The sequence below is a fragment of the Zosterops lateralis genome (genome assembly GCF_965231275.1).
Source record: "Zosterops lateralis genome assembly, chromosome: 5".
Lineage (NCBI taxonomy): Eukaryota > Metazoa > Chordata > Aves > Passeriformes > Zosteropidae > Zosterops > Zosterops lateralis.
In genome coordinates, this window is record NC_139766.1 from 61,237,507 (window position 1) to 61,264,542 (window position 27,036).

Genomic DNA, 27,036 nt, shown 5'->3' on the forward strand with positions numbered 1-27,036 from the left:
TAAAGCTGAGAAGGAATGAACCGATCCTGCCGGGAGCGGGGCTGACAGCCCGGCCCCGGGCGCTGCCTCCGCCTCCTCCCGCTGCCTCCTCCTCCTCCGGGACTACGGCTCCCAGCAGCGCCCGGGCTGAAAGTGAAAATAAGCGCCAGGTTACGCTCCTGTTTGCGCCCTCCCCTCCCTCTCTCTCCCTCCCTCCCGGCGGGCCGCACGTGTCCTTCCTTTCCCTTTTGTTTTCCGCCCTTAGGCCGGCAGCGCGCCCGGGACCCGCCCGCTCCCCGCGGCACCGGGACCCGCCGGGGCCGCCCCGGGCCCTCCGCCCCGGCCGGGGAGCCGCGCCAGCCACGGGGCCGCCGCGCCGGGCCGCGCAGGAAACTTTGCCGCTGCTCTCGGCGCTCCCCACATGCGAGTGGACGACGTGAAGCCGGCTGCCGCTCTTCCTGCCGCTCCCGTTCCCGCTCCGGCCGCCGCACCTGCGCCCGGCCCCGGAGCCGCGCCTTGGCCGCTCCCGGCCATGTGGGACTAGGAGGGGTGCGGCGGGCCCCGCGGTGAACATGGATGCGGCGGGCAGGGCCGGCGGAGGGGAGCACAGCCATCCCGGCAGCGGCGGGGACGCCCCCGGGGACACCTCCATGGACCGCTACCTGCGATCTCAGGGCTTGTACAGGAAGAAAGTGGCCAAGGATGGGTCCTGCCTCTTCAGGGCTGTGGCCGAGCAGGTAACCGGTTACATAAACAAAGCTCCTTCTCACGAAGGCTTGGGAAGTGGATCTCATTAGTGGGCGGTTATTAGAGTTAAAACGCAGACAGGTATAGGTTAAGGTTGTGCAGTCGTGTCCCAGGGGAAACCGTGACTTTGTTAAAATAATTTCCACCTTGCGAGGTGAGTGAAGTTACGTGTGTACAGCTGCCTCCTGCCACCCAGAAACCCTTATCTGTTCTGACCTTCCACCGCCTCCTCAGAGCTTTTTTCAGTGTAAGATCTCAAGATAGGAATACAGCTGCTGGCTATGAGTTTGTCTAGGAAAAGGAATTTAGTGGAAAGAGCTGAAAAGCCACGTTCTTAGTTTTGCTAATTAGCTGACTACAAAATTAGAGAAAGCGAGTAATTTATTTTCTGTTCTTCCTGTTGAATTCCCCTCCCCCATTTCAGTGTTAGTGTTAAAGGAAAAAAGCGACAGCGTCATCTTGTCTTAAGTGCAAGCAAACAGCAGTGGGAGCTCTGGTGCTTCTGGTTGTGGGAACCCAGATTCCTGTGCTAATTATACCCAGATAACTTAAAAAAAAAAAAAAAAAATCCTTTCCCCGCTGAATTGATAAGTTCAGGCAAGCAAACACTAGTGTTTGGAAGTGGATATTTTTTTTTTTTTTATCTCAAAGGAATATATGTATATGTAATATATATATAGCTATTCTGACTTTTTAATTAAATACATAGAAAGTTTCTCTTACACTCCACTGTTGATAGAACTTTTTTCAGCTGTTACATTTTTAACATCCCATTCTTATTATGGAAACATTTAGGTTGGAAATGACTGCTAAGAAAACAAGATCTTTAATTCAGACCTATTAAGTGTTTATCTGCAAATTTGTGCAAATTTGGTTTCATTTCTGTACTCTTCATTCGAAAAAACTGAATTTGGAAGTGATTCATTTTGAGGGCGGTGTGTAAGGACTGCAAGAGACACTGCAGCTTAAATTGTCTGGAACTTCCCTACGTTGTACTGAGATAACTTGGAACCCGTGATGAAGTAATAGTTTTCCAGTAGAGATTTGAACGGGATTTAGAATGCAAGTGTCATACTAGGAACCGAATTCCTGGTTTCCAAAAAAGTGTTTGGGCAACAGGCCTTTTGAAGGGAAGGTAAACATGCACTGTGAGACTTGGTTGGATTTTGTTTGAATGAATGCATCTTGGTAGGTGACTTCCTCATCCATTCCTGCTGTAACTTCCTTCAATTACTGAAGTCCTTTACAAAGGAGGCAGTTAAAGATTAACAATAAATGCAATTCATTTGCTTCGTAAATCCTCATAAAATTGAAGGTTTGAATTTAGCAAACCTGTGAATTCTGCAGTTACTTAATTTTTTATTAAGTAATTGAGATTTCACTTGCCTGAAGATGTTGCTGCTGAATGAATATGCATATTAAATATTCTTAAAAATAAAACTAGAGTATTTCCAAGCCTGTATTTAGACAGCAGTCATTAATTATTTGTGGCCTGTCATCAAAACTCCTGAGATCCAATGTCACCTTGTTCTCTTTCTCCCTTTGTAGGTGTTGCACTCTCAGTCTCGGCACATTGATGTTAGGATGGCTTGTGTAGATTATCTTCGGAAAAATAGGGAAAAATTTGAAGCAGTAAGTATTCCCGTTTTCTTTGTCAGTATTTTAGAGAAGTTACTTTATTCCTTCCACTTTGGCATATTCTGCACCTCCCTGTGTTTGTGGCAATATTCATCATAGCTAAATACCAGTTGGTGCTATTTTAATTAATTTGCACTTATGTGGTGGTAACTCATTTTCATAAGCCAGGAGAGACTTGTGTACTCCTTGGACTGGAGTGATGTGGTGTGGGGGAAGTTTTTAAGGCTCGTGAAGAAAGAAATGCAAACTTAATCTTCAGTAGTCTCTAGTGAAGCTACTATAATCTGGATTTTAGTTTAGTATAATGCCTACTTTAATAAAAGTCATAAAATGTTCTTGTTGTGCTAATTAATTGCTTTTCCAGTATATAAGGGATTTGACTGATGAGATTAGTGAATTTTTTTCAGGGTCTGCAGTTTTTTATACATTGACACTGTAGGTTTTTTTCTTTAAACATCTGTAACTAAGCTTTTTATCAACCATGGATGTAAAATATTTTGATACTCATTATACTTGGTCAATGCTGTCAGTGTTAACATTACAAATTTCTTTTTTTCTTCCTTTTAAAAAGAGCATTAATCAATAATGGTGCTTCTGTTTGTGTTTGTATGGGTTCCAGTGTATATGCTGTTACCTGATTTCCAGGGCAGACAAAAAGGGAGTGGGTCTGTGTAAGGATTTGCTACTAGAAGATTATTACTCTCTTTTTCTGTTCTAAATTTACCCAGACCCAAAATACAAAGACTGTTTTAGGTATGCACTGACATAGGGAAGGGAAGGAAAGCAGGAATAAGGGTGTGTCTTTGTGCTGTAATTTCTGACCTAGTACCCTCAGCTCAAATGTGAGTGATCACATAAATGTGGAAGTTATCAGGAATTAATGATATAAAATGCAGCAGAGCTCCCTGGAACAATGCTGCTCTGACTTGACTCCTTCCAGTTGTTTCTTACTCTTGGATGTCTCTCTCCTTACTTCATTTTTTTCACTGCTGACTTTTTAATCCCTTGCTTTCCAGAATTACTCACTGCAATATCTGCTTCTCTAGTTCTGTTCTCTCATTCTACTGTGTAGAGTTTTGAAATTCCATAAATTCCATGTCCTTTTTGACTCTTAAGTGTATGCTTTTTCCCCATCCCTGCTTTGTTAGCCCTAGCTGGTTTTAGTATTGTTTTGGTCTCTCTCATCCAAACTCCTGGTCCCAGTGCTCTTTTTTTCCCCCCTCAGACATTATCCCAAGGTATGACCTGTCCTCTGTCCATCTTTGCTGTCCTTCTGAAATGTCTGTTTTTTTAAAAGTTTCTTGTGAGAGTTAGGTGTTTCATATTTGTTTTCATTTCCCAGTATTCTTCCTCCCTCGGGTACCTTGTTTCAGCTCTGCTGATTTCCTTTGCTGCCTCTCACTCTGCTTTGTGGTTTTTGTCTGGAATACACCACTGTTATCGCTCTAAAAAACCCAAACAACAAATGCCTCTCTCTCTAATCTCCTGGTTCAGCCATACATTTGCTGCCTCCTCTGTAGTTATTCTCTATTGACATGTTGGTGCTTCCTGAAGTTCCTCTTCCCTCTGTTTATTGTAATAATTTCAGCTTGAATTTGTGTCTTTCTTTTCACTGATACTGTTATAACCAAGATTTCAGGAGTGTAGCCACCATCTTCATTTCCATCCTCAGCCTTTCTTGAAGTGTTATCTTGAATTACTGCTGTGTTACATTCATTCTCTAACTCTTCAGTTTCCTATGAGAACTTCCTGGTGTCCTTCCTTTGTGCATTATCTTCGGGTCATTTAATTTTGACATAAAAAGTAACTGCTGTCTATGATCGTGTTTGGCAGATCCACCTTTTCTAACTTCACACCCAATTGCTTCTATCTAAATTAAAAATTTGGGCCAGGCTTGTTAGTTCTTTTCACTTCCAAGTGGCTAAAGCAGAACTTCCAATCTCACTACTCCATGCAGTTCTCTTTTACTGTCTTTTTTCTTAATCACTGTGGGTAAAGAGGCCATCCAGCTTGTAGCTCAAGATCATAAGGGGATTCCCTTCTCAGTTTGCACCTCTGTGGATCTTTATTTCAAGTGAATCAAGCAGATTGTGACAAAAGAGCAATTTTTAAATCAGCCTCTCTGTGGCCAGTGTGGCTGAGACACTTTGAAGTTAAGATGTGTCAACTACTGCAGCATCTTTCTCTGCTCTTGGCAAATGTGAATTTGGCCTCCTCGTGTGTGTTGGGGAGTGCAGTTGAGGATCACTTTCTTGGGCTGGCACTTGAAGTGTGGCCTGATTGTTTGCATCCTTTGCTGAAAGTAAAAGCAGTTTGAGATGATAGAGAACAGAGGAAAAAGTGCTGTTTGAGTTGGCTGCACCATTTCTTACCACTGCTTCCATACTACGGAAATGTGACTCCTGTTGCTGATTGTCCATTGCTGTTTACTTAACAAGATATTTGAATTCAAGTCTGCAATTCCTCTCTTCAGTGATGCTCTGCATGCCTGAGATGAATTGCCCAGAAACATCTACATGACATCAACTTTGTTTTCTTCCAGATTCCCCATTTGACTGCTGAGTGTCTTTTTTGGGGGCGTTTGTTTGGTTTATTTTGACTTGTGTGATATTTTGAAAGCTGTTTATGTGATTATTTTCTGCAAGGCAAACCTCCTCTGTGTTTGCCTGTTCATTCCTTCATCTTGACATCCCTTTATATAGGTTTATATGGGTTTATTTAGGTTGTAAGCTTTTTGAGGGCGGGGGAAACTTCCATTTTCAGTGGTACATTTCATTGGTACAGTGGGTCACAGGTTGGGGATTCCATATGCTGCACTACTAAAAATTACTAATTACTGCTGTGTTTTTTGTTGTTTTTTTTAAATTTGTTTTTGTTTTTGTTTTTTGTTAATACAGTTCATAGAGGGGCCATTTGAAGATTATTTAAAAAGTTTGGAAAATCCACAGGTATGTAAACTAGATTTATTATAGAAAGTAAGTACTTTTGTTGAAATTGATGGCTAATTGGATTTTTTTTCCCTCTGAAGTGTTTTTGATTGAGCTTAGGAGGTCTTTGAATTATGTGAATGTATAGTTTTATGTATGTACTCTCTACTACACTGTGTTTTATGTATGTACTCTCTACTACACTTTATCTATGTACTCTCTACATTGGGGAAATGTTCTTTTATGTCTTGCTGAACTCCAGATTCAGTGTTTGTATATTTTATTTTCAACAATGATTTCTTATGTCTCTTGATCTGCTTATGAGGAGGTATAATTGTGTATTTGTTTGAACTTTGTTTTCTTTTGTTTTCAATACAGGAATGGGTTGGACAAGTAGAAATAAGTGCCCTTTCTCTTATGTACAAGTAAGAAAACCTTTCAGTATGCTTTACTGAGATAATTTCTGTTGTTTTGTTAGTAAACGAGTTGGAACAGCAAAGAGAGAATTATGTTGTACCATGTCAGACCATAGTCTTCTGTAAAATTATAAATATATTTGAAAATTGCAGCTGTCAAGGGATTAAATAAAAATAGAAAAGTGAGTTTAGAAAATGACATTTAATCTGGAATGTGAGTACAGGTTTGCAATAATGCCATGTATCTCACCTGCACAGCCAGTTGTGGGTAATCTCATACAGTTTGTATTTTGTTCATTTTAATATCCTAATTTTTCTGTTAAAATTGCTTTTCTTCCTGTTTCTCACCAAGGCTTTAGTACTAACCCTGTTGCTCATATGTGAGCTGTGTTCATTGCCTATATACTAAAAATTTCTTCACAAAGCAGTGAGAAGCAATGTGCTGAATATTTATAACTGCATTCTAATTATTGTGCAAGGGAGTGACTAATCCACAGCATCTTCACTGTCTACTGTTTATAAACTCATTAAAAATTCAGAATTTCAAAATGTTTACTGTAAGTTAATGTCTATGTCTAATGTCTGTGGACGAGATAGCTGGTAAGAGTGAAGAATCAAACTAGTTAAACATTACCTTTGGGCACTTTGAGTGCTCTGTGTGGGAAGTGGCATGGAATTCTACCTTTGCATTTTGTGAGGTGAGTGGGCCAGCTCAGAGCTGTGTGTCCTGCAGCGATGGGGGAGGACTGAGCTGAAAGTCAGAGCAAAGCTTGGCTCAAGAGGCTTAGTGAGAAGGTCTGATGGTTACACTGAGCCGGGTTGTAGAGGGGTGTAACTCAATTTAAGTCAGAAGAATTGGATGCTTAATCACATCAGAAACGGGATGGTCATGATCTGTTGTATTTCTGGCCATGAGAAATGTATTCTCATAAATAGGAGTAGTTTATTTTGCAGCCATGCCACACTAATATCCAGGGCCACAGTTGATAAATGAATAGAGACAAATCCTGGTTGATAATGGTGGGTTTTTTAAAATTTCTGTTGAAGGCTTCAGGAGGGTTTTGTGGCACAGATGCAACTCTTATGTGGTATTTCACTGCAGAGGTGAACACGCAGGAGTGGTTATTGCAGTGCTTGTTTTGGGAAGACAGGCTGCTATTGAAAAGGCAATTTAGAGCCTCAGGGAAAAGTAGGAATAGTGGTGGAGGTAGGGGAAAAGAGTTGCTCCCTTTCTTGCTTGCTGGGAGAGCTAAGGGAAATAAGAATTTCCTGCTCTGTTCCAATAAGTGACTTTTCAGCCATAGGATAGAAATTCTGTACAAATTGGTTTGATTTCACTTTCACTCCTCAGACCTCTCACAAATATAGGTTGGTTATCTAGTAACTTTTTCTTTCCTCCCTGAAGGGGGTGGGTCTTCTTTTTCCTCTCAGAATTGCTTTTTCTGAGTAATTGTAAAAAGTTGTTGTGGGTTTGTTTTTTTTTTTTTTTTAATCCAGAAACTGTGAATATAATCAATTATTTCGCAAGACTGATAACACTTTTGCCTATGTGAGAAAGTTGAAGGAAGTGACATGTTGTTAAGCAAAGAACTCTAAGAGAACATTATGGATGGAAGGGAGAGAGAGAAAATATTTAAGTTTAAAATCATGATAGAGATTGATTACAGCAGAGAAACCACTAGGTGTTTTCTGTCGTTATGTATCTTCCTTGAATTTGACTTCAGTGCTCAAATTTTTATTGATACTGCTTTTAAAATAAATTCTTAACTGCTACTTTTTTTTTTTTTTTCCCCCAGGAAAGATTTCATAATATACCAGGAGCCAAATGCTTCTCCTTCACGTGTAACTGAAAATGGCTTTTCTGATAAGGTATATTAAAAAAATATGGCAATTGTGACAGGCTGAATATACTTTATAAATAGCAAGTGGTTGCATGTGGCTTTTATTATTCAACACAATGAAATGTTCTGAGAATTCAATTTTAGCAGTTTATTTTGTACATGTTTAAGGCAGCTGTGCTGTTAATACATGTAGCACTTATTTTTAAGTAGATGAGATGTATTTAGGGTGTGGCATATATCCTACTAACTTACTCTGTAAAAATCAATTTTCAGGCACTAACCTGTGTCTTAATTTTTTTTTGGCTTTCGTTAAAATTCTGTTTGATTTAAAAGATACCTGCTAAGCATTTTGATTGTTTTATTGATACATTGAGATCCTGAGAGATAACAAAGTCCATAGGTGCCTTAAATGGAATTTAAAGGTAGTGCTTATGAACAACCAAGTGAGATGTAAAGCCTAAAATATCCGTGTGATCTCTTTAATAGGTATTGCTGTGCTTCTCAAATGGAAACCACTATGATATTGTGTATCCCATAGAGTATGCAGAGAAGGCTGCTCTGTGCCAGTGTAAGTATTAAGCTGTTAGTTAAAAACATATTTTTACCAAAAACCTTAAAGCTATCAGTGTTAGGTTTCAGGAAGAGGCTCTGTATGGAAGTTTATTATGGTCATTTTCAGTAGCTTGGTTCACAGTTGGAGTTGTCAATGCCTGTATGATTACCATCTGAAATGCTGGAATAAAAACTGATTGAGTTGGTAATTGATTTTGCTCTTCCATTTTCTCTTCCTCTCCCCCAGCTCTGCTGTACGAGTTGCTCTATGAGAAGGTGTTTGATATGGATGTAAAGAAAATCATGGCAGAGCTCAGTGCTGTTGGTGTGGCAGAGGAAAGTAATGGGAGCAGTGAAGTGTCCGCTTCGGATTCGGAAGATGACAACTACAGGTAAATGAAATTGAAAAGTTGCCTGTGAACACGTGTTAAATGAGTTGTCTGAATTTCTGGTGTGTAGTAGAATCCAACAGTCAGGGTTGAAAACATTTTAAATTTACTAAGAAAAGAAGCACGAAGAAGTAGGATTGGAAGTGTGAAAGAATGCAATGTGTAATCTTCACTTACCTGAGGACAGCCTTCTGGCTTTCCTCTGTTCTTCCTGCAGTCTAGCTTTGAGTCTCTTTACATAATGGATTATTGCCATTGCAACATGTGCCTCTTCCTGTTTAGAGTAGCAGAATTCCCTGGGAGAGCTGTCAGTGTGCCAGTCTGGCACCACAGACTCTGTGAGAATGACTTGGCTTACTCTGCAGCTGAGTAGAGTTACAGGAATCTGATCCAACTTGTGTGGCTTCCACATCTGGGGGCTGGAATACTTGCTTGAGGTGAAGCTAGTGGAGACAATACAGGTAGATATAACTTGCTCCATTTTGATCTTGATCATAAAGAAATGGATTAATACTCTTTTTGCTGGATGCTCCTCTAGCAAGCTTTGAGATTTTGACCTGACCCTTTTTGCACAGTCAGTCATTCACAGTGCCATTTTTGCTCTTAGGCATTGGCAGGTTTTCTTCTGTTTAATAGGGTTCTTAACTCTGGCTTGTATGAAATTCCACTGAAACTGTGGAGATGATGCTGCATCAGTGGATCATGTCCCCTCTTCCCACTGATTGTTGCAGTCCTCCCCTAGGGCTCTCTCTGGCATGTGGGAGAAGTTCTTTGAGCTGTTGGGAGCTGGTTTCTCCCACAGGTGGAAAAATCAGAAAGGAAGATGAAGGAAATGATCACAGAAAAAAAAATTCTGGGAAAGGGATTAGCTTATTTTTGTGTTTGGAAAAGAAATACTAGGGAATGTTGCCAATTAAAATATGAAGTATTTCTGCCTCAGGAAACAATTATTATAGCTAAATGTCAGCTAATGGAAATCTTTGATTCCTTTCTGTTCTTGGAGCTTTCCTGGGATGCAAATGCAGTAGCCTTACCTTGTATCTTTGGGATTCCTAAGAAAATGTCCTGGTAACCTTAGCACCATTGGAAATAAGGTCATATGCTCACTGGAGACTGTGGAACTCAATGTTTTTGATTTAAACCATATGTCCTGTAATGCAGGGGCTGGTGTGTGTGTATGTGACTCTTGACCCAGTTAACACAAATTACAGACACTTTGCTGAGTTTATGAAGTCCTAAATCTTTTGCTTGTCTTAAAGAAGTTGACTTCAGCATGTTTCATCAGCTAGCTTTCCAGAAGATACTTTTCATTTTATAAATATAAACTTCTCAATTATGTTGTTATTAAGTGCAATAGTTTTGGGAGAAGTTAATGATGAGACTCGTGTACAACTGTTGTAGGAAAAATACTTGGGACTTTCTCTGTGGAAAGTATTTTTCCAGTGATGTCAGGTGTAGAAAATAAGAGCAAATTAGAGTGCCTGATGCAAGTTAACTAACGGAGTAGGTTTTGGTTTTGACTTTTGTGGTTTTTTTTTTTTTTTTTTTTTTTTTTTTTTTTTTTTGTCTACTTTTGCAATGTTTTCCTCATATAGTTGCAAAACTTTTAAGAGAACTTTCGTTTCTCTGGTCTTCCATCCCTTGCTTTCTTTTTTTTTTTTAAGTGACAACAAAGCACACATGAGATGGACTTCCTAAAACTTGTACTTAAGCCCAAAATCTTATTTCTTTATCAAAGTAAGTGAAAAAGCCAGTTTTTATTTTAGACAGCTTTTTCACTTCAAAAGATATTTTATGATATGCTTACTGTCAGGAAAACATACAGAGAATGGTAGTGTCACTATTTTTATCCCCTTTTAGATGTGTCTTACCTGATTTTCAGGCCTAAGTAATGCTGTAATTCATTATGAAAACCTGACTTGTCTGTGTCCTATTACAGGAGTAAAGCTACAACAGTTTGTGATACAAATGGAATGAAATCTCTTTCTGGCAACAAGGTATTTATCCACTGAGACTTATTTTCTAATAACTTGTACTCGGCTATATTTTTTTAGTATTTAATGTTCATGAAAGACTCTTCAGTTAATAGCTTTCCTAACATGTAATATCCTAAAAGCTACCTGTCTCTTAGGAAAGTCATGTGTATATTTTTGATGTGCTCAGAGGTGGATAGTGTACTTTTTAGTGCTGCTTAGTTCTTAGATTTCTTCTGGTGTGGTTAAAAGAACCATTTAATTATTTTTTTTTTCCCAAAGCTCTGTATGCTCTATGTATTTTCAGCATTTCTGTGTTTCAGTACAAGGCTTGAGCACTGTGATTAAAAAATGCAGAACTGGACATGTCTGTGTAGTTGACCATTTATCACTTTGTTCTGTTCCATGCAGCACCTTGAGAGCAATGGGAATCCCAACTCGCTGGTGTTGCCTAAAAAGGTTCTGAAATCGCTGGATCCCTTGGTTTACAGAAACGTTGAATACGATGTTTGGCTCCGATCCAAATGGGGTGAGAAACAGAATCCTTCAAAGTTGCGGCTTTTGCAAAGCTGTGTGTGAAGTGAAGCTTTCCTGAAGAACTGATGCAAGTGGCAGTTGGGGTTTAGTTTGGTTTTCCTTACATGGGTCAGAGGGCAGATTTAGGGCCTGAACACCTGGTTGGCATTTTTCCTGCATCAAGAAAGTAATCCTTTTGGTATATTTAAACTAACAGTGTGTTACTGCTTCTGTATTTACAGATCAGCAAAAACAAGATTTCTCTATTGCTGCTGGCATGCAATACTCCATTGGAGATAAATGTCAAGTAAGTAATATTGAATCGTAGTTTATAGACACATTAACATTTTGCTCAAGATGCCCATTTTCCCTCTTTGTTAACTATTTTGATATTGCTGCTTTATAAATACTCTTGGCTTGTGTCTTCAACTGAGGATATACTTGCTCTTTGATTGTTGGCAGCATTCATGACTTACAACACACATACAGCTGATCTGTGCAATTTTGCTCCATTAAAAAACCACAAGGTTAACTTCAAGAGTATATGTATTAAGATGACTGGGAGCCTCAACGTTAATCATGGAACTGTAGATCCACGTATTTATGTTTGACACTGGAGATAGAGATTACTCTTTGTATATTGGCTTTGATAAAATCTCAGTACATTGAAGTAATGAAGTACAGCTTGCTTTAGTTACTGCAGATCCTGAAGTCTTGGGCAGTACTTCTTCTCAAGGTGTTGCAAGTGTGTTCTTCAACTGGTTTTCAAATTCTGCTAAGATTTGTATTAAGTGTTGCTATTTAAGAAGAAGCAGGGTTTGCCATTAAATTTTCAATTTGTAGATTAGTCTTCCTAAGTGTGTTAATGAAACTGGTGGTACTCAACTATATGTGTTTCTTTTTAGGACATTTGACCATCTATTAAAGTTATTAGGGTTAATGATAGAATATTACTATTAATATTAAATTCAGTTGGGGTAATCATGAAGCACAGGGGCTCTTTCAGTTTGGGCTTTTTTATTTGTGTAATGGAATCAACTCTAGTGACTAAACTGCGGGGAAAACACATCTTTAAACCTAAAAAATACCCCAACCACAAAATACCCCACAGAGCCACAAGCCCTCGATCCCCCCAAACCAAACCAACCTAATGGTGAGTTGATTATTTTTGCTTAATAGTACCAGCTTAAAATTTGCATTTAAGGCCCTAAGGCTGTCATTTGTGGTATTTATTGAAGAGTACAGATATTAGGAGAAAACAGTCTGGTAAATAACATATTCTCTCTGTCAAATTATATATGTATAGACAGTAAATTTATAGTTAAAAAACGTGGGAACAAAACATGAAGTGAATAATGAAAATTAGAGTTGACCAAATTAATATAACTGTAAAGCCAAATACTGTAGTGAAACGTAAAGAAATTTATTTTTTATTCAACAGAGGTATTTTAAGAACATGGAATGTCAGTCAGACAAGTAACTATGTAACAAGTAACTATGATCGTGTCTAAAGAACTTCTTTTGGTTGTTCTTAAAAAAACCTTCTGAAGAATAACTCCTGAAGTAATTGGTGTTTATTATGTTCCTAATTAGACTACATTTCACTGAAGTGAAGTGGATTTTAATAGGGAAAAGCTTTGAGTTTTATTGTGAGAGAGAGTGTTTTCAGTAAAGCTGAAAAGCCTGGCTGCGCTGATTGCTTTTAACTTTCTCATGTGGTTTGGAAAAGCATATTTCATTAAGTAGTGTTCCCCAGCAAGCTGTTTCTTTGTGGGCTGCTTGTTTAGTGTTGTGAGTGTGTTTGTTTTAATAGTATTTTTATTTCTTTTTGAAGAAGCAGTCGGGATTGCAGATTCGTTTTTGATTCATTTACTGAACTGTGATGTATATTTCTCAGGTGTTCTGTTGCCTAGAGGAAAAGTTCTGATTCTAACATTGTTGATATTTTAAAGAGTTACCTCCTCTCACAGTCATCTTTGGAGCTAATCCACGTTTTTTTTCTTACTCTTGTTCTTTACAGGTGCGCTTAGACCATAATGGGAAATTTTATAATGCCCATATTCAAGAAGTTTTTTCAGAGAATGGGCCAGTTGTTGTATTTGTAGAAGAGCTTGGAGCAAAGTGAGTGCTTAATCTCTTTTGGAAGGGAGCACTGAACTGAACAAAGCATTACTTTGGTTCAGAGTTAACTTCAGCCCCTGAAATGTATCTGCTTCTTTACTTGGAGCAGTACTACCACAAATTTGTTAAAAAACAGCATACTATTGAAAAAAAAGGAAAAATTTATTATCACTTCATACTTCTTTCTGTAGTTCCAAGTAGTCTGGGTATTACTTGCAGAGTAGAACAGTAACTACATTAATAGCATTTTAGTTTTATTTTTGTGCACAAGATTCAATCCTAAACAGATTGACACCATTCTAGTAAGGTTTTGCTTGTAGTTAATAATTAGATGGTAGATTTGTGACAAGCTTTTCATATTGAAAGGTCCATTAAAGCACCGAGCTCCTCTGGTAGCTCTGCCTGATTTCATACAGAGAGTGCCAAGTTGCTGTTTAGATCAGCATCATCTTTGCCCTACCTGGGACAAAGAAGTGTTTAAAGTTGTGGATTTGATGGTTTTGGTTGTATGGGGTGGGGTTTTTTTGTTTATTGGGGTGTTTTGGCGGGGAGGAGGCAGGGAGAGAGCAGTTTGAGACATCCCGAGCTCCGCTCTAAGCCCTGTAACTTCTGGGTCAAAAATCCCCACATTGATTGTAGTTTGGGAGGAGGAAACACTTTCAATCAAGGTAAATGAGAAGGATGCCCATTAATCTCATTTGATCTCCATTAAAAAAAAAAAAACATATTTCAAGATATGAAGATTATCTTGGAGTTAGAACCCTTTTTAAATTGGAGTTTAACTTGTTTGAACGTCTGCCTTTCAAATAATGTAAACAGTGGCTTGGACCATCCTACAGCATCCTCACTTAAAAAGGCAGGAATTGTTCTGGGGATGTACACCATCAATGTAACATCTTTCCATCTTGTCACCTATAGCAGTGTGCAATAAATTTGTCTAAGTATATTGCTTTTATCTAAGTACATTGCTTTTTGTGACCATTCTCTTTTTCTGTCTGCCCTGAAGACATTACAATGGACACTTCACAAATGGCTGATCATTCTTTACTGGATAAGTTTGTGTCAACTTACCACTTTTATGTAAAAAGGAAAAAAAAAAGTCTTTGCTGTTCTACACATTGCTTGAATTGTAAAACCAAAGGACTTTGAATGCAATGTTCTCAAAAATGGAAAGATCAGTATAAGTTAACATGTGGTATTAATTTATGCAAGCCTCAGTCTGGTCTTTTAAGATATTATTCCCTCCATAATTCCTTGTTTTGTAGGCATGCTGTCTCACTGAAGAGCCTTAAACCTCTTCCACAGACCTCTCCTATGGAGGGCTGGAACACTGTGCCAGGGAAGAAGATAAAAAAGTTTTACCCAACGTGGGGGCAGAATGCTCAGCCTGGTAGGACTCTACCTGTCTTTGTGTGGCAGAATCTTCTTTGTCATATGTTTTGTCCCAAAAAGCTTAAAAAAAATGATGAAAACAAAAGTCTTACCTGTTTTCATGTTGTTATCACAGATGCAGAGTGCAGAGGGCCAAAGAATCAGAGCAAGTCAATCAAACCCCAGTCAGCACTACCTCCTCGACTGCAGCATACTGTGGGAACCAGACAGCACCAGTTCTTGTGTTCTGGGCCCCAACCTCATCAGACCTCAACTGAGCAAAAAGCTCCGGGCAGGAGTCCTTCCCAGTCTGCAAGGTAAAACTGCAAACAGCATCTTCCCTGGCTCAAACTCTTGACTGGGCTTCTGGGAGCCCAGATGCTTGCTTCAGATGCTTCCAGCGTACTGTTTTGAAGTACATTGCCATTGAATTCTTAGGAAGTGTCCCAAGTCCTTAAGAATACACATAGGCTTGGGAATTTTTTGGTGGTTTTTTTTTGCATGGCCAAAACTGCCTACAAAGCCACGTTTTTGTCTTAGGAAGTGTATATTAGTGTGGGTTTTGTTGTAGTTTCTTTTTGGTTGGGGCTGAAATAATGTTGCAAGTGCTTCTTGGGCATGGCTAAGATTTTCCCTCAGCTTTTACTGAACCTCTCATAGGAGACTGCATTGTGTTCTGACTTACCACTTGAAAGCAGTATGAGAAGAGCGTTTTGCCTGCCTTTGTTGGTAGTGACTTTTTGATTCCTTGGGCTGCTGCAGCAGCAGAGCTTCTATTTCCATCACTGCATCTTCTTCCTTCCTCCTTGCCCACGAGTTTGCGGTGGGTTTGATGGGGCATGTCCTAGTCCAAGTGACAGTGTTTCCTTTTCCCCGCACAGGAAGGCGGAGCGCGAGCGAGCTGAGGAGCTGAGCCACGGCAGCCGGGACTGTAACTACTTCGGGCTGTCTCCGGAGGAGCGCAGGGAGAAGCAGGCCATAGAGGAGTCTCGTTCCCTCTATGAGATCCAGCAGCGGGATGAACAAGCTTTTCCTGCTCTTTGCAATGTAGGCTCTGTTCCTTGTAATTAACAGTGCACTGTCCATACTTGTCTGTCAGCCTTCCATTAGCCATTGGTTTGCTGTCCTCAAATCACATTGCAATCCAAAAATTAGGGATATTTATTTTGCACTCATTTTGTAATTAGAAGTACAGGTATCTATAACATGTTAAAGATAAGAAAATACACATAGTAGTTTATCCTTGAACACCCACCACACAGTGCTTTAGGCTTGTAAATATGGCAGACACATGAGCATCTGTAGCTGTAGGATTTTGGAGAGATCATTCTATTAATACAATTTTAATGAAAGTGGGTGGGAGTCTCAGTACATCAGGAAAGTGAGCAGATCCTGTGGGTAAAGAGCTACTCTCCACATAGGTTTGTTCTAGAGATGTGTGGGGCTTTTTGGGTTTAAATCCTAGGGCAAACAGAAACAAGGCTGGGAAGAAGGACTAGGTGAAAGACTGAAGCCTTAGGGACAGAAGTTGGTCTCTCCCCCTGAGCAGTAACAGTTTGCTGTATTTGCTCACCTGCAGGAGGATGTGATTCATTGTCTGAGTGAAACAGATTTTGTCATGTCAGCTAGTGACATGAATGCTCTTAAGGGCACTTGGCAAAATGTAGCAATGAATGAGAAAGAGTGGGTGAATCTGCAGGATACTGAGCCAGACTCCCCCCTTCCCTTTTCTGCCTGTCACAGACATAAATATTGTTGGTCATGAAGGCGTAATAGTATCATAGCAGATGATGGTAAAGTGTCACTGGACTGATTACATAAAGTGATATTTCTGCTTTTGTCAACTTCTTCAGAACCAGTCAGTCTGTCAGGCTGCTACACAGACTGTGGATAATGTAAACCAGAAAAAGTTCTTGAATAGTGAAAGAAGAAACAGCAAGTGGACAGCAGAGGTGGAGGAGCAGGAGAAAGGTAAAACTAAATGGGTTTAGATAATGGATTTTTTTGTTGTTGTTGTTTGGTTTGTTTGCTTGGTTTTGTTACCAGCCTCAGAATTTGTTCAAGATGGGGCATCTGTTTAGGAAATGAGGGAAAAGTTATCCTAAGTAGCAGTACCAAACTGGGCTGGAGGTAGCAAGGGTGTGGTTTGTGAAGAAAATACATTTCCCTGCTTTGTGAATGTGGCTGAGAGAGTAGACTCCTGGCTGGGATATTTGTAGTAAATGGGAACAGAAATGAGAAAAACTAAAAGACTTATCAGAGCTACCCTAAATTAGATCCTTTTGAAATTCTAGAATGTGTGGCAGAAAGTGCCAGTGGAAGGAGCCTTAAGAGTCATTTATGAGAAAAGCAGGTAAAAGTATTCACTATGGCATGGTTAAGAGTTAGCATACCATGGTACAGGAAGGGGAGAAGATGGTGTACAGAAGGGCTGGAAAAACAAACATGTTTACAGTAGAAAGCGCTGTCACCTGGTCAAATTTTTGTTTGGGTTTTCTCCCTCCCCCCAGTCAGTTACAACACTAGCTGCTCTTCATGGATTTAAAGCTTTTCCTCTTCTGTGAAGAAGTGGAACATGGCAGTAATAGATGAAAGCTGTAGGTGCCAGGAGGAGGTAGTTAGTAAATCTCTGCTACTTGCAAAGGAATTTTTTAAGGAATGTTCATGCTTTTTAAGGAGTGCTCACATAGAGAAAGCTGGAGAGAAAGTAAAAACTCCAGTGTTATGATGGATTTGGCTGAAGGGCATAGCATGTCCAGCTTTCTCTGCTTTTTGTGACGCTCTGGATTGTGTTGCCCCTTGTGAAACTAGGTTAACAATCCTATGGGAATCAAGTGTACTTCCTTCTGAGTGTTTAGGGATTCCTGTTGCTGCTTGGGGATTTGGCAGTTACTCTCAAAATCAATACTGTTTCCATTTATACTGCCGTCTAGTTGTGACAGAGTATATGACAAGCTTTTAAAAAGTCTCTATTTACTATTGATAATCTGGGCATGAGTTTGATTGACAAGCAGTGGTAGCCAGGTCTGAATGTGAGCCAGAATGTGAAGAACTTGTTCAGATCTTATTATGTCATGACAGTTTTTTAACACTGTCATCACCACCAAAGCGTTTGCTGGTGCCTGGGAAATGACACTTCGTGCAGCAGTCTGAAAACTTTTTGAGATCTTTTAATTCACTGCAATATTCTAAACTGTTTTTACTCAGTCAAAAGTAGACAAGACCTTTGAGCTTCTGTTATCATAACACTTGAATATGAAAATGCCAACCAGAGCACTTTCACTTTAAGCCAAGTACAAACTTCTGTTTCATTAGGAGCAATTTAGGATGAATATATTTAAAGGGACAGCTGCATCTCATTTCTGCTTTCCCCAAGCATCACTGAAATAGTTTCCAGACATCTGTAAAGAACTGCAGAGCTTGGAGAAACCAGGTTGATGTAGTTGCTCGGTTACTGCCTGAACAACTGTTTGTTTTAGGATGCTTTGATCTTTGGTAAAAATATAAACTTAAGTTTTCTGAAGTAATATATATTAAGGTATAGGTTTGGTTTTAAAAGTTTAATTTTGGAAAGACAAACTAACTGGCTTAAGTTGTGATAGCCATAAGTGGTGTAATGGTTCATTTACTAGGTTATGTTTGGTGTTGCAGAGTCAAATTCCAGGCAGATCCACTTAAGTCAGAAGCTTGAGCCAAATTCATCTGAGGTAATCTTAAAGAAAAGACCAAATTTTTTTTTAATGTTATTGCTTCTCTGATACATGATTAGCAGAGCAATAGCTGCCTTTAGAGCTATGATTGCTGCTGCTGCTGCTTTACAGCTTTTAGTGAAATACTCCTAAGGCTGGAGGCTTGTATTTCTGTCAGCTTTCCTCAGCCCTGTAACCTATACTTAGTCTTTCTCTGCAATCGGAGTCCTCAAACCTGGGCTATCGAGAGCACTTATGAATCTGGATTTGTAATTGCTTAGTACAGTCTGTACTTTCAGTGTAATGGGACCACAGAAGACTTGATGTTTGCTAATAGTTATTGTGCTAACAGACCATGAGCTCTGAAGTTCAGTGAAGATTCATGGCCTCTTGTTGGCTTTTAACCTTTGCTGTCCTTTCAATGAGCAAAATGTCATACTAGTATAATATGTGATGGGTGCTTAGCCCACTTTGTATGGAGTGTGGTTTACTGTTTGTGAATAACTCTTTGTAAAGTTAATTGTATTATTAGACTAGCTGTGTATATTGTTTCTAACTTTACTTTAGAAGAATAGTCAAGATGAGAGTTATCCAAAAGCTTCATCTCCTTTGGAACAAGTAAAAACAGATTCTACGATTCTTGCTGAGCAAGTAAGAAATGTTTGTTTGATTTCAAAGTTTTCCAGTCAGGAGACTTCAGACAAAGGGGAGCTTCATCACAGCCACGTATGTATTACAGTACTGGCTTTTAATTACACACTCATTTCTATGGTGATAATGCTAAAATAACATATTTACAGTTAGGAATTTGTTATGTCCAGCATAAACATTGTAAAAGGACAACCCTTGGTAGAAAAGTAAAAGTGTATCTATTCTTTTCTGAGAGATGGGTTATTTCATATCTTTCTACCAAGGTAACTGTGCTTTTCTCTTTAAATTTTTTAGCTTTTCCTTTTCAGGTTTCTCTGAGGTTATTGCTAATTGCTTGTGAGGGTGGCTTTTCTTTTGGGTGGGAGATACTTAAATGTAAGTCTTGAGGAGGTGGTTCCAGCACTGACGGCTCTGTGGTACAGGCATGGCTGGACAGAGCTCAGAGCAGAGCTCTCCACAGAGTGATGGAGCTCAGGTCTCTTGGGGTATGTTCCTAGTTAGTACTTCCCTGTGGGGATGGTGGTAGTCTGGATAAGACTGAGTCATCAGGGTCACCAGCCATGATGGGATTTAGATTTGTTTGTTCTTGCAGAACCTGACCGAGTGCTTGCCCAGCGTGACTCCGACACCCTCTCCAGTCTTCTCTGAGGTGCATTTACCTCCAGCAGTGCCTTCTGTACCAGCCATTGTGCCAGCTTGGCCAAGTGAGCCAGCAACATATGGACCAGCAGGTTTGCAGAAATATTAACATTAATCAGAAATCACTAACCCTGGAAAATGCTTAAATTCTCTTACAAAGTTGAAGATGCACCCAGGAGACACTGTCTCGTATAATTTCACACTCCAAAGGCAGGCATTCATAGGAATGTAGTTTCTCACTGCTGAAAGCTAGTGAGAGTTCTAACAGGTCTTTGATTGCCTGTATTACAGTTTGCTTGACTCCCAACCTGAAGGTATAAGGGGGTTGTGTAGTTAATTGGCCATTTTTCCTCTTGAGTGGGATAGCATTGAGTTTTGAGGATCTGCTTAATGTAGAACATATTGTTAGCCTGTTGAAACCTGGTAAGTGTTTGTGCTCTGTGTTCCATGTAGTAATAGGCTCCTTGGTTGACTGAGGACTTGGCTTGGGGCTTGTATGTCTGGAACTAATGAGATCCATTTCGACCTGAGCTGCAAAGCCAGTGTAATGGGTTTCTGTGTACTATGCATATCTTGTGGTCTGTGGAGTTAGCTTGGAATCAATAGTGCTCAGTAGATCAGGTGCTGCATTTTCTCTCACAATGCTGTTTCTGTACAAGAACCAGCTTTCAAATCAGCCTGCTTTGTTCACATGAGACAGACACAGTCAACTGAGACAGGACTGTGACTATGACAGAAGGTGTGGAGCTGAGTTGATCTAAGCTCAGATTCAGAGCTGACTCTAAATGACTAGTCAGAATAAGAACTTAAGGGATTTACATAAAGGTTACAGTTCCCCCATTTTTTCCTCCTTCCTATTTCATTCTGGCATTCATAATTTTAAAAAGAAACATAGGATCAGTTTAGATATATCTGGAAGGCTTCGCTTACTTGTTTCATTCTTTCTGAAAACTGTTCTCTGCATTATGAATCCTGCTTTTCTGATGTATTTGGTTTGTGATTATTTTATCTATTTATACATATATATAGATATGCATTGATACCTGTTCTAGTTTTATATATATATATATGTATATATGTTGGGTTTCTTCCCTCTAGGTATTCCAACCCAAATACCTGCTTCTTCACTGATGCCAGGACCAGCAACGGGACCTGACTCTATTGTATCACAGGCTCAGGTAACATCTGCTTCAGGTGCTGGAGTTCCTGTGTGGCTACAAGCAGTTAACCAGCCTTTAATGCCTTTGCCTCAGACTCTGAATCCCTACCAGGATCCATTATACCCTGGATTCCCTTTTAATGAAAAGGGAGAAAGAGCCGTTGCACCTCCTTACTCCCTGTGCAGTACTGGGGAAGACTTACCTAAAGGTGAGAAGTCTGAATTTTACACCATTTTTCCTAATAAATCTTCTTTTCTTAAAATGTAGATAAACACAACTTTTTTTGGTCCTGTTGTCATTCTTTGTCAAAAGATCCCATAGTTGTCATTCTGTGATTTAAGATGCGGGAGAGAATATTGAAAAGAATTGTAACTCTTCAGTTTGCATTGCCAACATTGGGACTGTTTCAGGTGGTCACACCTGGAAATCTGGATCATTTTGTGGTTCTTAGCTTGCCCCACCATAACTGGAGGTTTTGTGCATGTCAAGAATTATCTTTGCAGAACTGCTCGTGTCATTTAAAAGCTTGGAAGCTGTTGAGCATTTCCTAACTGATCTGGGAAAATAAAGGTTTTGGTATATTATGAATGCAAGGTATGCCCATAAAGAACATCTCATGTCTGACTGCGCAGTAATATTTGTTTAGTTAACTGTTTCTTTTAAAAACAAGTTCACAGTCTGTTAAAACTGAAATTTAAACTGCTGTTGTGTTCTAAATATCTTACTTGGGCAAAAAAAAAAAATCCCCAGCTAATCAATGGAAGACATGCAAGCAATGCTTTAATACCAGTGTTCTCTACTGAAATGGAACTTTATGCAGTTTTTGTGTCAAATGAAATATTTTAGGTCTTCATAAATACTTTTGTTCTTTTTTTGTAGATAAGAATATTCTTAGATTTTTCTTCAATCTTGGTGTGAAGGTAAGTCTTCAAACTTACTTATGTTTTCATGTTTGTTGTAAAAATCCCTTGTTGGAACTTGGAGTGCAGAAGTTTTGTTGCTGCAACTGCACACTTAAAGTCCATCTTTCAGTTTGAGGTACTTTATTATTTTGTGTTCTGTTAACTGGGATTCCAGCATTCGTCCACAGTGCAGTTCAAGTCAGCAGAAATTAAATTCATGTCAACAGTATAGGGAGAATTACTGGCTTCCAACTGTGGCTGCACAGCCAGTGAATTGTGCTTTACAAAGTCCCAGATAAATTGTGAGTGTGAAGATGCTTATTTTGGATGACATACCTAGGGAATGAGAAAATGCCCTCAGACTGCAGCCCTGGCTGTGTACTGGCAAAGCCACTGCACTACAGATCCCAAAATCTTTCCCTGGGGACACTCCCTTAAGTAACCTGCATGTCTGTCCTTTTTGCTCAGGTTAGTGATAACAGTATTTTCACTTTTCAATAATTACAGTAGTGTATGTGTAAATGTGGTGCAAATCTCTGAGTGTGGTTGGAGAAGAGGCTCAGCCAAATCCCAACATTCTCCATTGCTTGGCAAGGAGTAGTTGTTTGCTTTATTTCTCCCTTCTGCACATAAAAATGCTTGTTTTTTACCTTCTTACTCCTTGTGTCGGGCAAACGACTTGGGGGAAGGTGCTGAGAGCTCTTGGGCTTATTTCATCAAACTTAGGCCATAGCAACAATATTCTTTCATGTCTGGGCATGGAAAGAGGGAATTTTCAGCACAATTTCCAATGTAAATTTGATACCTTTGCCTAATAGAAGTCTCTGTGCTTAATAGGAAATCTGTAAGTCGTTAACTAGCAAGTGTCACCACAATGCATTTAAACAGTGTGATTTTCCAAAGCTGACATGCTTGGGACTCTCCTTACTGCTGCTGTGGATTATTTAGGATCTAGCCTGTCCTTCTGGTGCTTCAGCACCATCTGCTGGTCCCAGCCCGCGTTCTAGTGGCTGTGCTGCTCTGCTGGTGTCACAGCAGGCCCGGGGAATACCTTCTGCTTTGTCTGTCTGCTGCTCTGTTCCCTGCTGGTGCCCACACCCTTCCACTGCACATTGAGAGGGAAGGGGCTCCTGCAAAAGAGGTCTGCCTAGGCTTTTCAGGATGGTTTGATCCAGGGACTGTTTCTACAGAGTCAGTTCATTAAAGTGGAGGCCAAGAAGAGGGAAGGGTCACCACCTGAGGTGGACAGCTTCAGTGTTGTGGCTTTTGTAAAGTGAGGTCTAGTAGAAGAAATTGGCAATTAGTAAGTGTGATTCTGGAAAACGAGTTTGAAATGTTTCTTTTCAAACACATAGCTAGAGCGTGTTGTCACTAAGTTTTCTTATTGGTCATAACTGTTGCCCATTTCAACTGCATTTGGAAGGAAAAGAAAAGACTACCATCCTAGAGTTGTAGGATTTAGAATTGAGGGCAGTCACTGTAAAGAAAATCAACTTTTATCTCCTATAATTAACTGTTTCAAAATGGTAAAAGACTGGTGTGCTTTTATGTCTCTGAACATTCAAAAGACCAAATAACTGATTTTTAATTTTTTTTCCCTGCTGTCTTGCAGGCATACAGTTGTCCCATGTGGGCACCCCATTCTTACCTGTACCCCCTGCACCAGGCCTATTTAGCTGCTTGTAGAATGTACCCAAACGTGTCCCTTCCTGTGTATCCACACAACCCCTGGTTCCAGGAGGCTGCTCCCACTCAGAACGAAAATGAAACTGCACGACCAAACAGGCACTTTGCTGTCCAGACTGAGGCCAGGTCCAATGGTCAGATTCCACAGGTTGACAGATCTCCATCACTGCCTCTGATCATACCTTCAGCTCAGGTGACAGAAAGTCAAGGACAGGTCTGTGTCGAACCGGAGAATCCAGCGCAAGCTCTTCACGCGAACTATGAGGAGTCCCTGAGGGGGAAGAACATGTTCCCGCAGCCACCATTTGGACACAATCACTTTCTGGGAGCCGTTCCCATAGCACCTCCTTTCTTTCCTCACTTCTGGTATGGGTACCCAGTTCAGGGCTTCATTGAGAATTCAGTAGCGAGACCTAATGTTGTCTTGTCGCCTGAAGACAAAGAGGCCGCAGTGGGCACCTCTGCCAACATGTACGTGGGGAAGGAATGCAGCCCTGCAGTTCCTGGAGTGAACTGTGGAGAGCAGCTCCAGAAGACCAGCAGTGGCAGCAGCTCCAACACCGTCCCGTTCCCAGTGGCTGCTGCAGGGACCCCAAAAGACACTTCAGCCAGGGCACCTCAGCTGGAGCAGACCTGTCCTGCGGCCGCTCCTAAGCAGAAAGCAGCTGGGCAGCAGCATCGCCCTCCACAGACACAGGGCTCGGAGAGGCCGACAGCGGGGCCCGGCACGCAGCCCCTGCTGGCAGAACCTCCCAAAAATGAACTGAAACCCAGCACTCCTGGCAGGAAGGAGAAGCCTGCTAAAGGGAGAGAGTCCAAGGGTCCTGGGAGCGTGCAGACGGAAAACAGGGCCCCGAGAACGAGGGAAGAGAGCTCTGAAGACGACACTGAGGTTTCTGACATGCTGAGGAGTGGCAGATCCAAGCAGTTCTATAACCAGACTTATGGAGGAGGCAGAAGGCCCAGACCTGACAGGGGTTATTCCAGCAGGGGAGGATACCAGTTCCAAAGAAACGAGGAGGCCTGGAAAGGACCACCCAGCAGAAGCAGAGATGACGGCTACCAGTATCAGAGAAACTTTAGAGGACAGCCATATAGGAATGACAGGAGAAGGGCAGCACTGGGAGATAATCAGAGGGGGCAGCAAGCATAAAATGAGTAGATAATTGGAAAGTTTAAGAAGCAAAAAGTAATTTGAAGTAGCAGTTTAAAATCTTAATTTCTTTTTAGTAAAGTTCAATGATAAGTTAATTTTTGGCTAATTTTTGGCAAGTAAAAACTAGGAGGATATCAAGTCCTACCATAGGGTTTTTGGGGGGATTCTAGAGTTTGTTTGGCTTAGCAGTTTTTCTTCAATGTCAAATTAGAAAAAAAAAATTAGGTTTAGTGTTTGATAATTTTTTTCCCCAAAAGGTTTGCGTTGGTGATAGAAGATGGGTATGTGTGTTTACTAGAGTGACAAATGACAGCATTTGATGTGATCTAGATTCTAAAATTGACAGTAACATTGCACCAAATATAAATGTATATTTTATCATACAATGCCTTAGTTCTGAACTGAGCTAAAGGAATTCTCAGCCTACTGCACTGTTGTCTCTGATATGCTTCCAACCCAAAGGCCTTTCATCTCAAAAAGAAAAAAATATCTGTCAAACTTGAATGTTTCTCTTGTGTGTTACACGTACGGCAGCCAGCTAACCCTGTGTCTTAGGTATGTTGTATATAGTTCTTTTCATAATCATAGGGTATATTTTTGAATTTTAAAAAGCATTTATTTGTTGAAATCAAAATCAAGACAAGCAGTCAAGAATACCTGTGTGTGAACTGATAAGAATGGCTGTTTCCACCATGAGTTCTTCTTAATGCTGGTGTGACTAGAATGGTGCCTATGCCAACTGAATAATTACAAAGACAATAAAAATGTAGATGCTATGCATTTCCAAGATAATTCTGCATCTGTTATAATAGCAGAAGTTTTTTTAATGCCACTTTAACACTAATGCACTGACAAATCCTAGATATTTTGTGAGGAGATGCATAAAGTACGTGTTACGTTTTTTTAAGTTTGTACGATTGAGCTACTGTTCAGTATTCTTTTGTTGTTGCACTGTTGATGTTTTGCATGTACAACTCCTTGCTGGAACTACTTTTAAAAGCAAGAATGGAGGGTCTCAGTGTGCTCTGCTCTTCCCTACAATTCAGAAGAAAGTGGCTTCTGCCTTATATTTTTACACTGTGTCAGAGTTCTGATGCTGTTTCTTCTGAGCCCGGTTACGATCTCCGCAGTGTTCCCGTTGCCTTTGCAGTCTGGATGTTCAGCTGTCCAGGCTCGGAGAGTGCAGTGTGCACAGTATTCACTCAGCTCTGTTGCTCTGTAAAATTGAACTGTTGTGTATATTTTTATATCTCTATATACAGTAGTGTAGGTGATGGTACCCATTCATTGTGTCTGAGATTGCACACCCTTGGTGCGGAAACCAGAGTGATAGTTACATGATAAAGAGTTTGTTTTCAGATGCATGCTATGTATAAAAAACCCTAATTAAAATAAATGTTTTGTCTTTTCACTTGCTTTCTAAATTATATTTATGTATTTAAACCTGTTGCAATGGCATTAAATGAAGTGTTGTTCTTACCAGAGCCAGTTGTAGTAAGCAGCAGAATGATGAACAGGATGTGGCAAGCAGCAAACAAAAGCCATAAATTGGAGTTTTTGTTCATAGGGGTAGGGGTCATGCTGGAGGCTTTTTGGTTTTTCTTTTTTAATCTAAATACTTTTTCATTCAGAATGTTTTCAGGCTTTCAAAAGAGGCAATCTTCACTTTTTCAGGTTGAGAACAAAGCAAGCACTGAGGGATTTAACTGTTGTTACCATCGGAGTTCTCTATTTATTTCAACTCCATTCCAAAACATAAAGAAGGCTGCCTGTTGAGTTTACTGGTGAATTTTAAACTCTCAACTCCAGCTGTACCCCAAATCTGTGCAGCAGTCACTGAACTGATCATTCTGTCCTAGAGCAGGTTCATCAGAAGCTTTGTTGCAAGAATGAAGGCAGTAACACTTCCCACAGAAATTTGTTGGGAAACACTGGGGAAGGGAGACATGGCAGTAACTGGGAGGGATGTGCTTTTAGAATTTCCTTTTGAAATCCAGCTTTTTTCGGCTGGGCCTACACTGCCTTGCTACTCTAGGACAGTGAAGGACTGGAAGCTGTAGATACATTTTCTCCAATGCTGATCAAGTAAGTCTGGTTTTGTCTCTTGCTGAAGGAGTAGTAGACTGATTGGCCCAACCTCTGGCCTGGGGCAAGATGTTTTAGATTGCAGGATCCTCCTGGTAATAAATGTAATATTCAGCATATAATGAGCTGTGACACACAGCTGAACCACATATTTACCTTACCCTTATTACAACTGATTAAGAGAAGATAGCACAACTCCAGTCCAAAGGGAGTTAAGCTGTGCAGAGGAGAACAAGTTTAGTCAGCTTTTGGAAGTTTTGACTGACCAGGGTGGTTGTGTAAGGATGTATTCAATACCTGCACTTCTTCAGGGTGTCCCTCTGCTGGGGTAGTATAGGTGCATTGCTGCTTCAAGACACAGGGAGGTAGTGTGTGTATAATGCTCAGTACTGCCAAGGTTATGAAATAACCATGTTACTCACACAGAACAGCAAAAAAACACCCAAAGACCCCGACTCCTTTCTGTATTCTGAGGCAAAAATGTAAACAAGGAACAAAGCCATGTTTTCTCAGGATGTCTGTCACATGTCAATGAAGGCAGAGAACTGTTGAATGGACAATACTCTTCCTTACTTTTAAGATACATAGCTGAAAGTTG

The 27,036-nt window shown here is 40.2% G+C and overlaps 1 protein-coding gene across 5 annotated transcripts; it reads left to right on the forward strand.

The window, feature by feature from the left end:
• The first annotated feature begins 557 nt into the window (after nt 1-557).
• OTUD4 (OTU deubiquitinase 4) lies at nt 558-25,806 on the forward strand. Of its 5 annotated transcripts, XM_083861546.1 has the most exons (22): nt 559-716; nt 2,275-2,358; nt 5,262-5,312; nt 5,670-5,716; nt 7,504-7,576; nt 8,035-8,116; nt 8,348-8,492; nt 10,429-10,486; nt 10,874-10,991; nt 11,221-11,285; nt 12,999-13,099; nt 14,365-14,489; nt 14,607-14,787; nt 15,352-15,517; nt 16,324-16,441; nt 18,122-18,177; nt 18,727-18,885; nt 19,403-19,541; nt 20,548-20,627; nt 20,703-20,817; nt 21,489-21,529; nt 23,124-25,806. In XM_083861546.1, exons 1-22 carry the CDS (start codon nt 630-632, stop codon nt 24,348-24,350), a joined length of 3,318 nt encoding a protein of 1,105 aa, XP_083717672.1. In that variant the 5' UTR covers nt 559-629; the 3' UTR covers nt 24,351-25,806. The 5 variants fall into 5 exon arrangements, with proteins under 5 accessions (XP_083717670.1, XP_083717673.1, XP_083717671.1 ...); XM_083861544.1 differs by having other exon boundaries at nt 558-716; nt 20,548-20,817; XM_083861547.1 differs by having other exon boundaries at nt 558-716; nt 18,727-18,810; nt 20,548-20,817.
• The last annotated feature ends 1,230 nt before the right edge of the window (nt 25,807-27,036 follow it).

Bases quoted from the DNA above. Each gene is read 5' to 3' on its own strand.
- OTUD4 (XM_083861544.1), top strand. From the start codon at position 630: ATGGACCGCTACCTGCGATCTCAGGGCTTGTACAGGAAGAAAGTGGCC. The intron at 5,717-7,503 runs GTAAGAAAACCT...TTTTTCCCCCAG, and splicing joins GCCCTTTCTCTTATGTACAA to GAAAGATTTCATAATATACC. The intron at 14,788-15,351 runs GTAAAACTGCAA...TTCCCCGCACAG, and splicing joins AGTCCTTCCCAGTCTGCAAG to GAAGGCGGAGCGCGAGCGAG.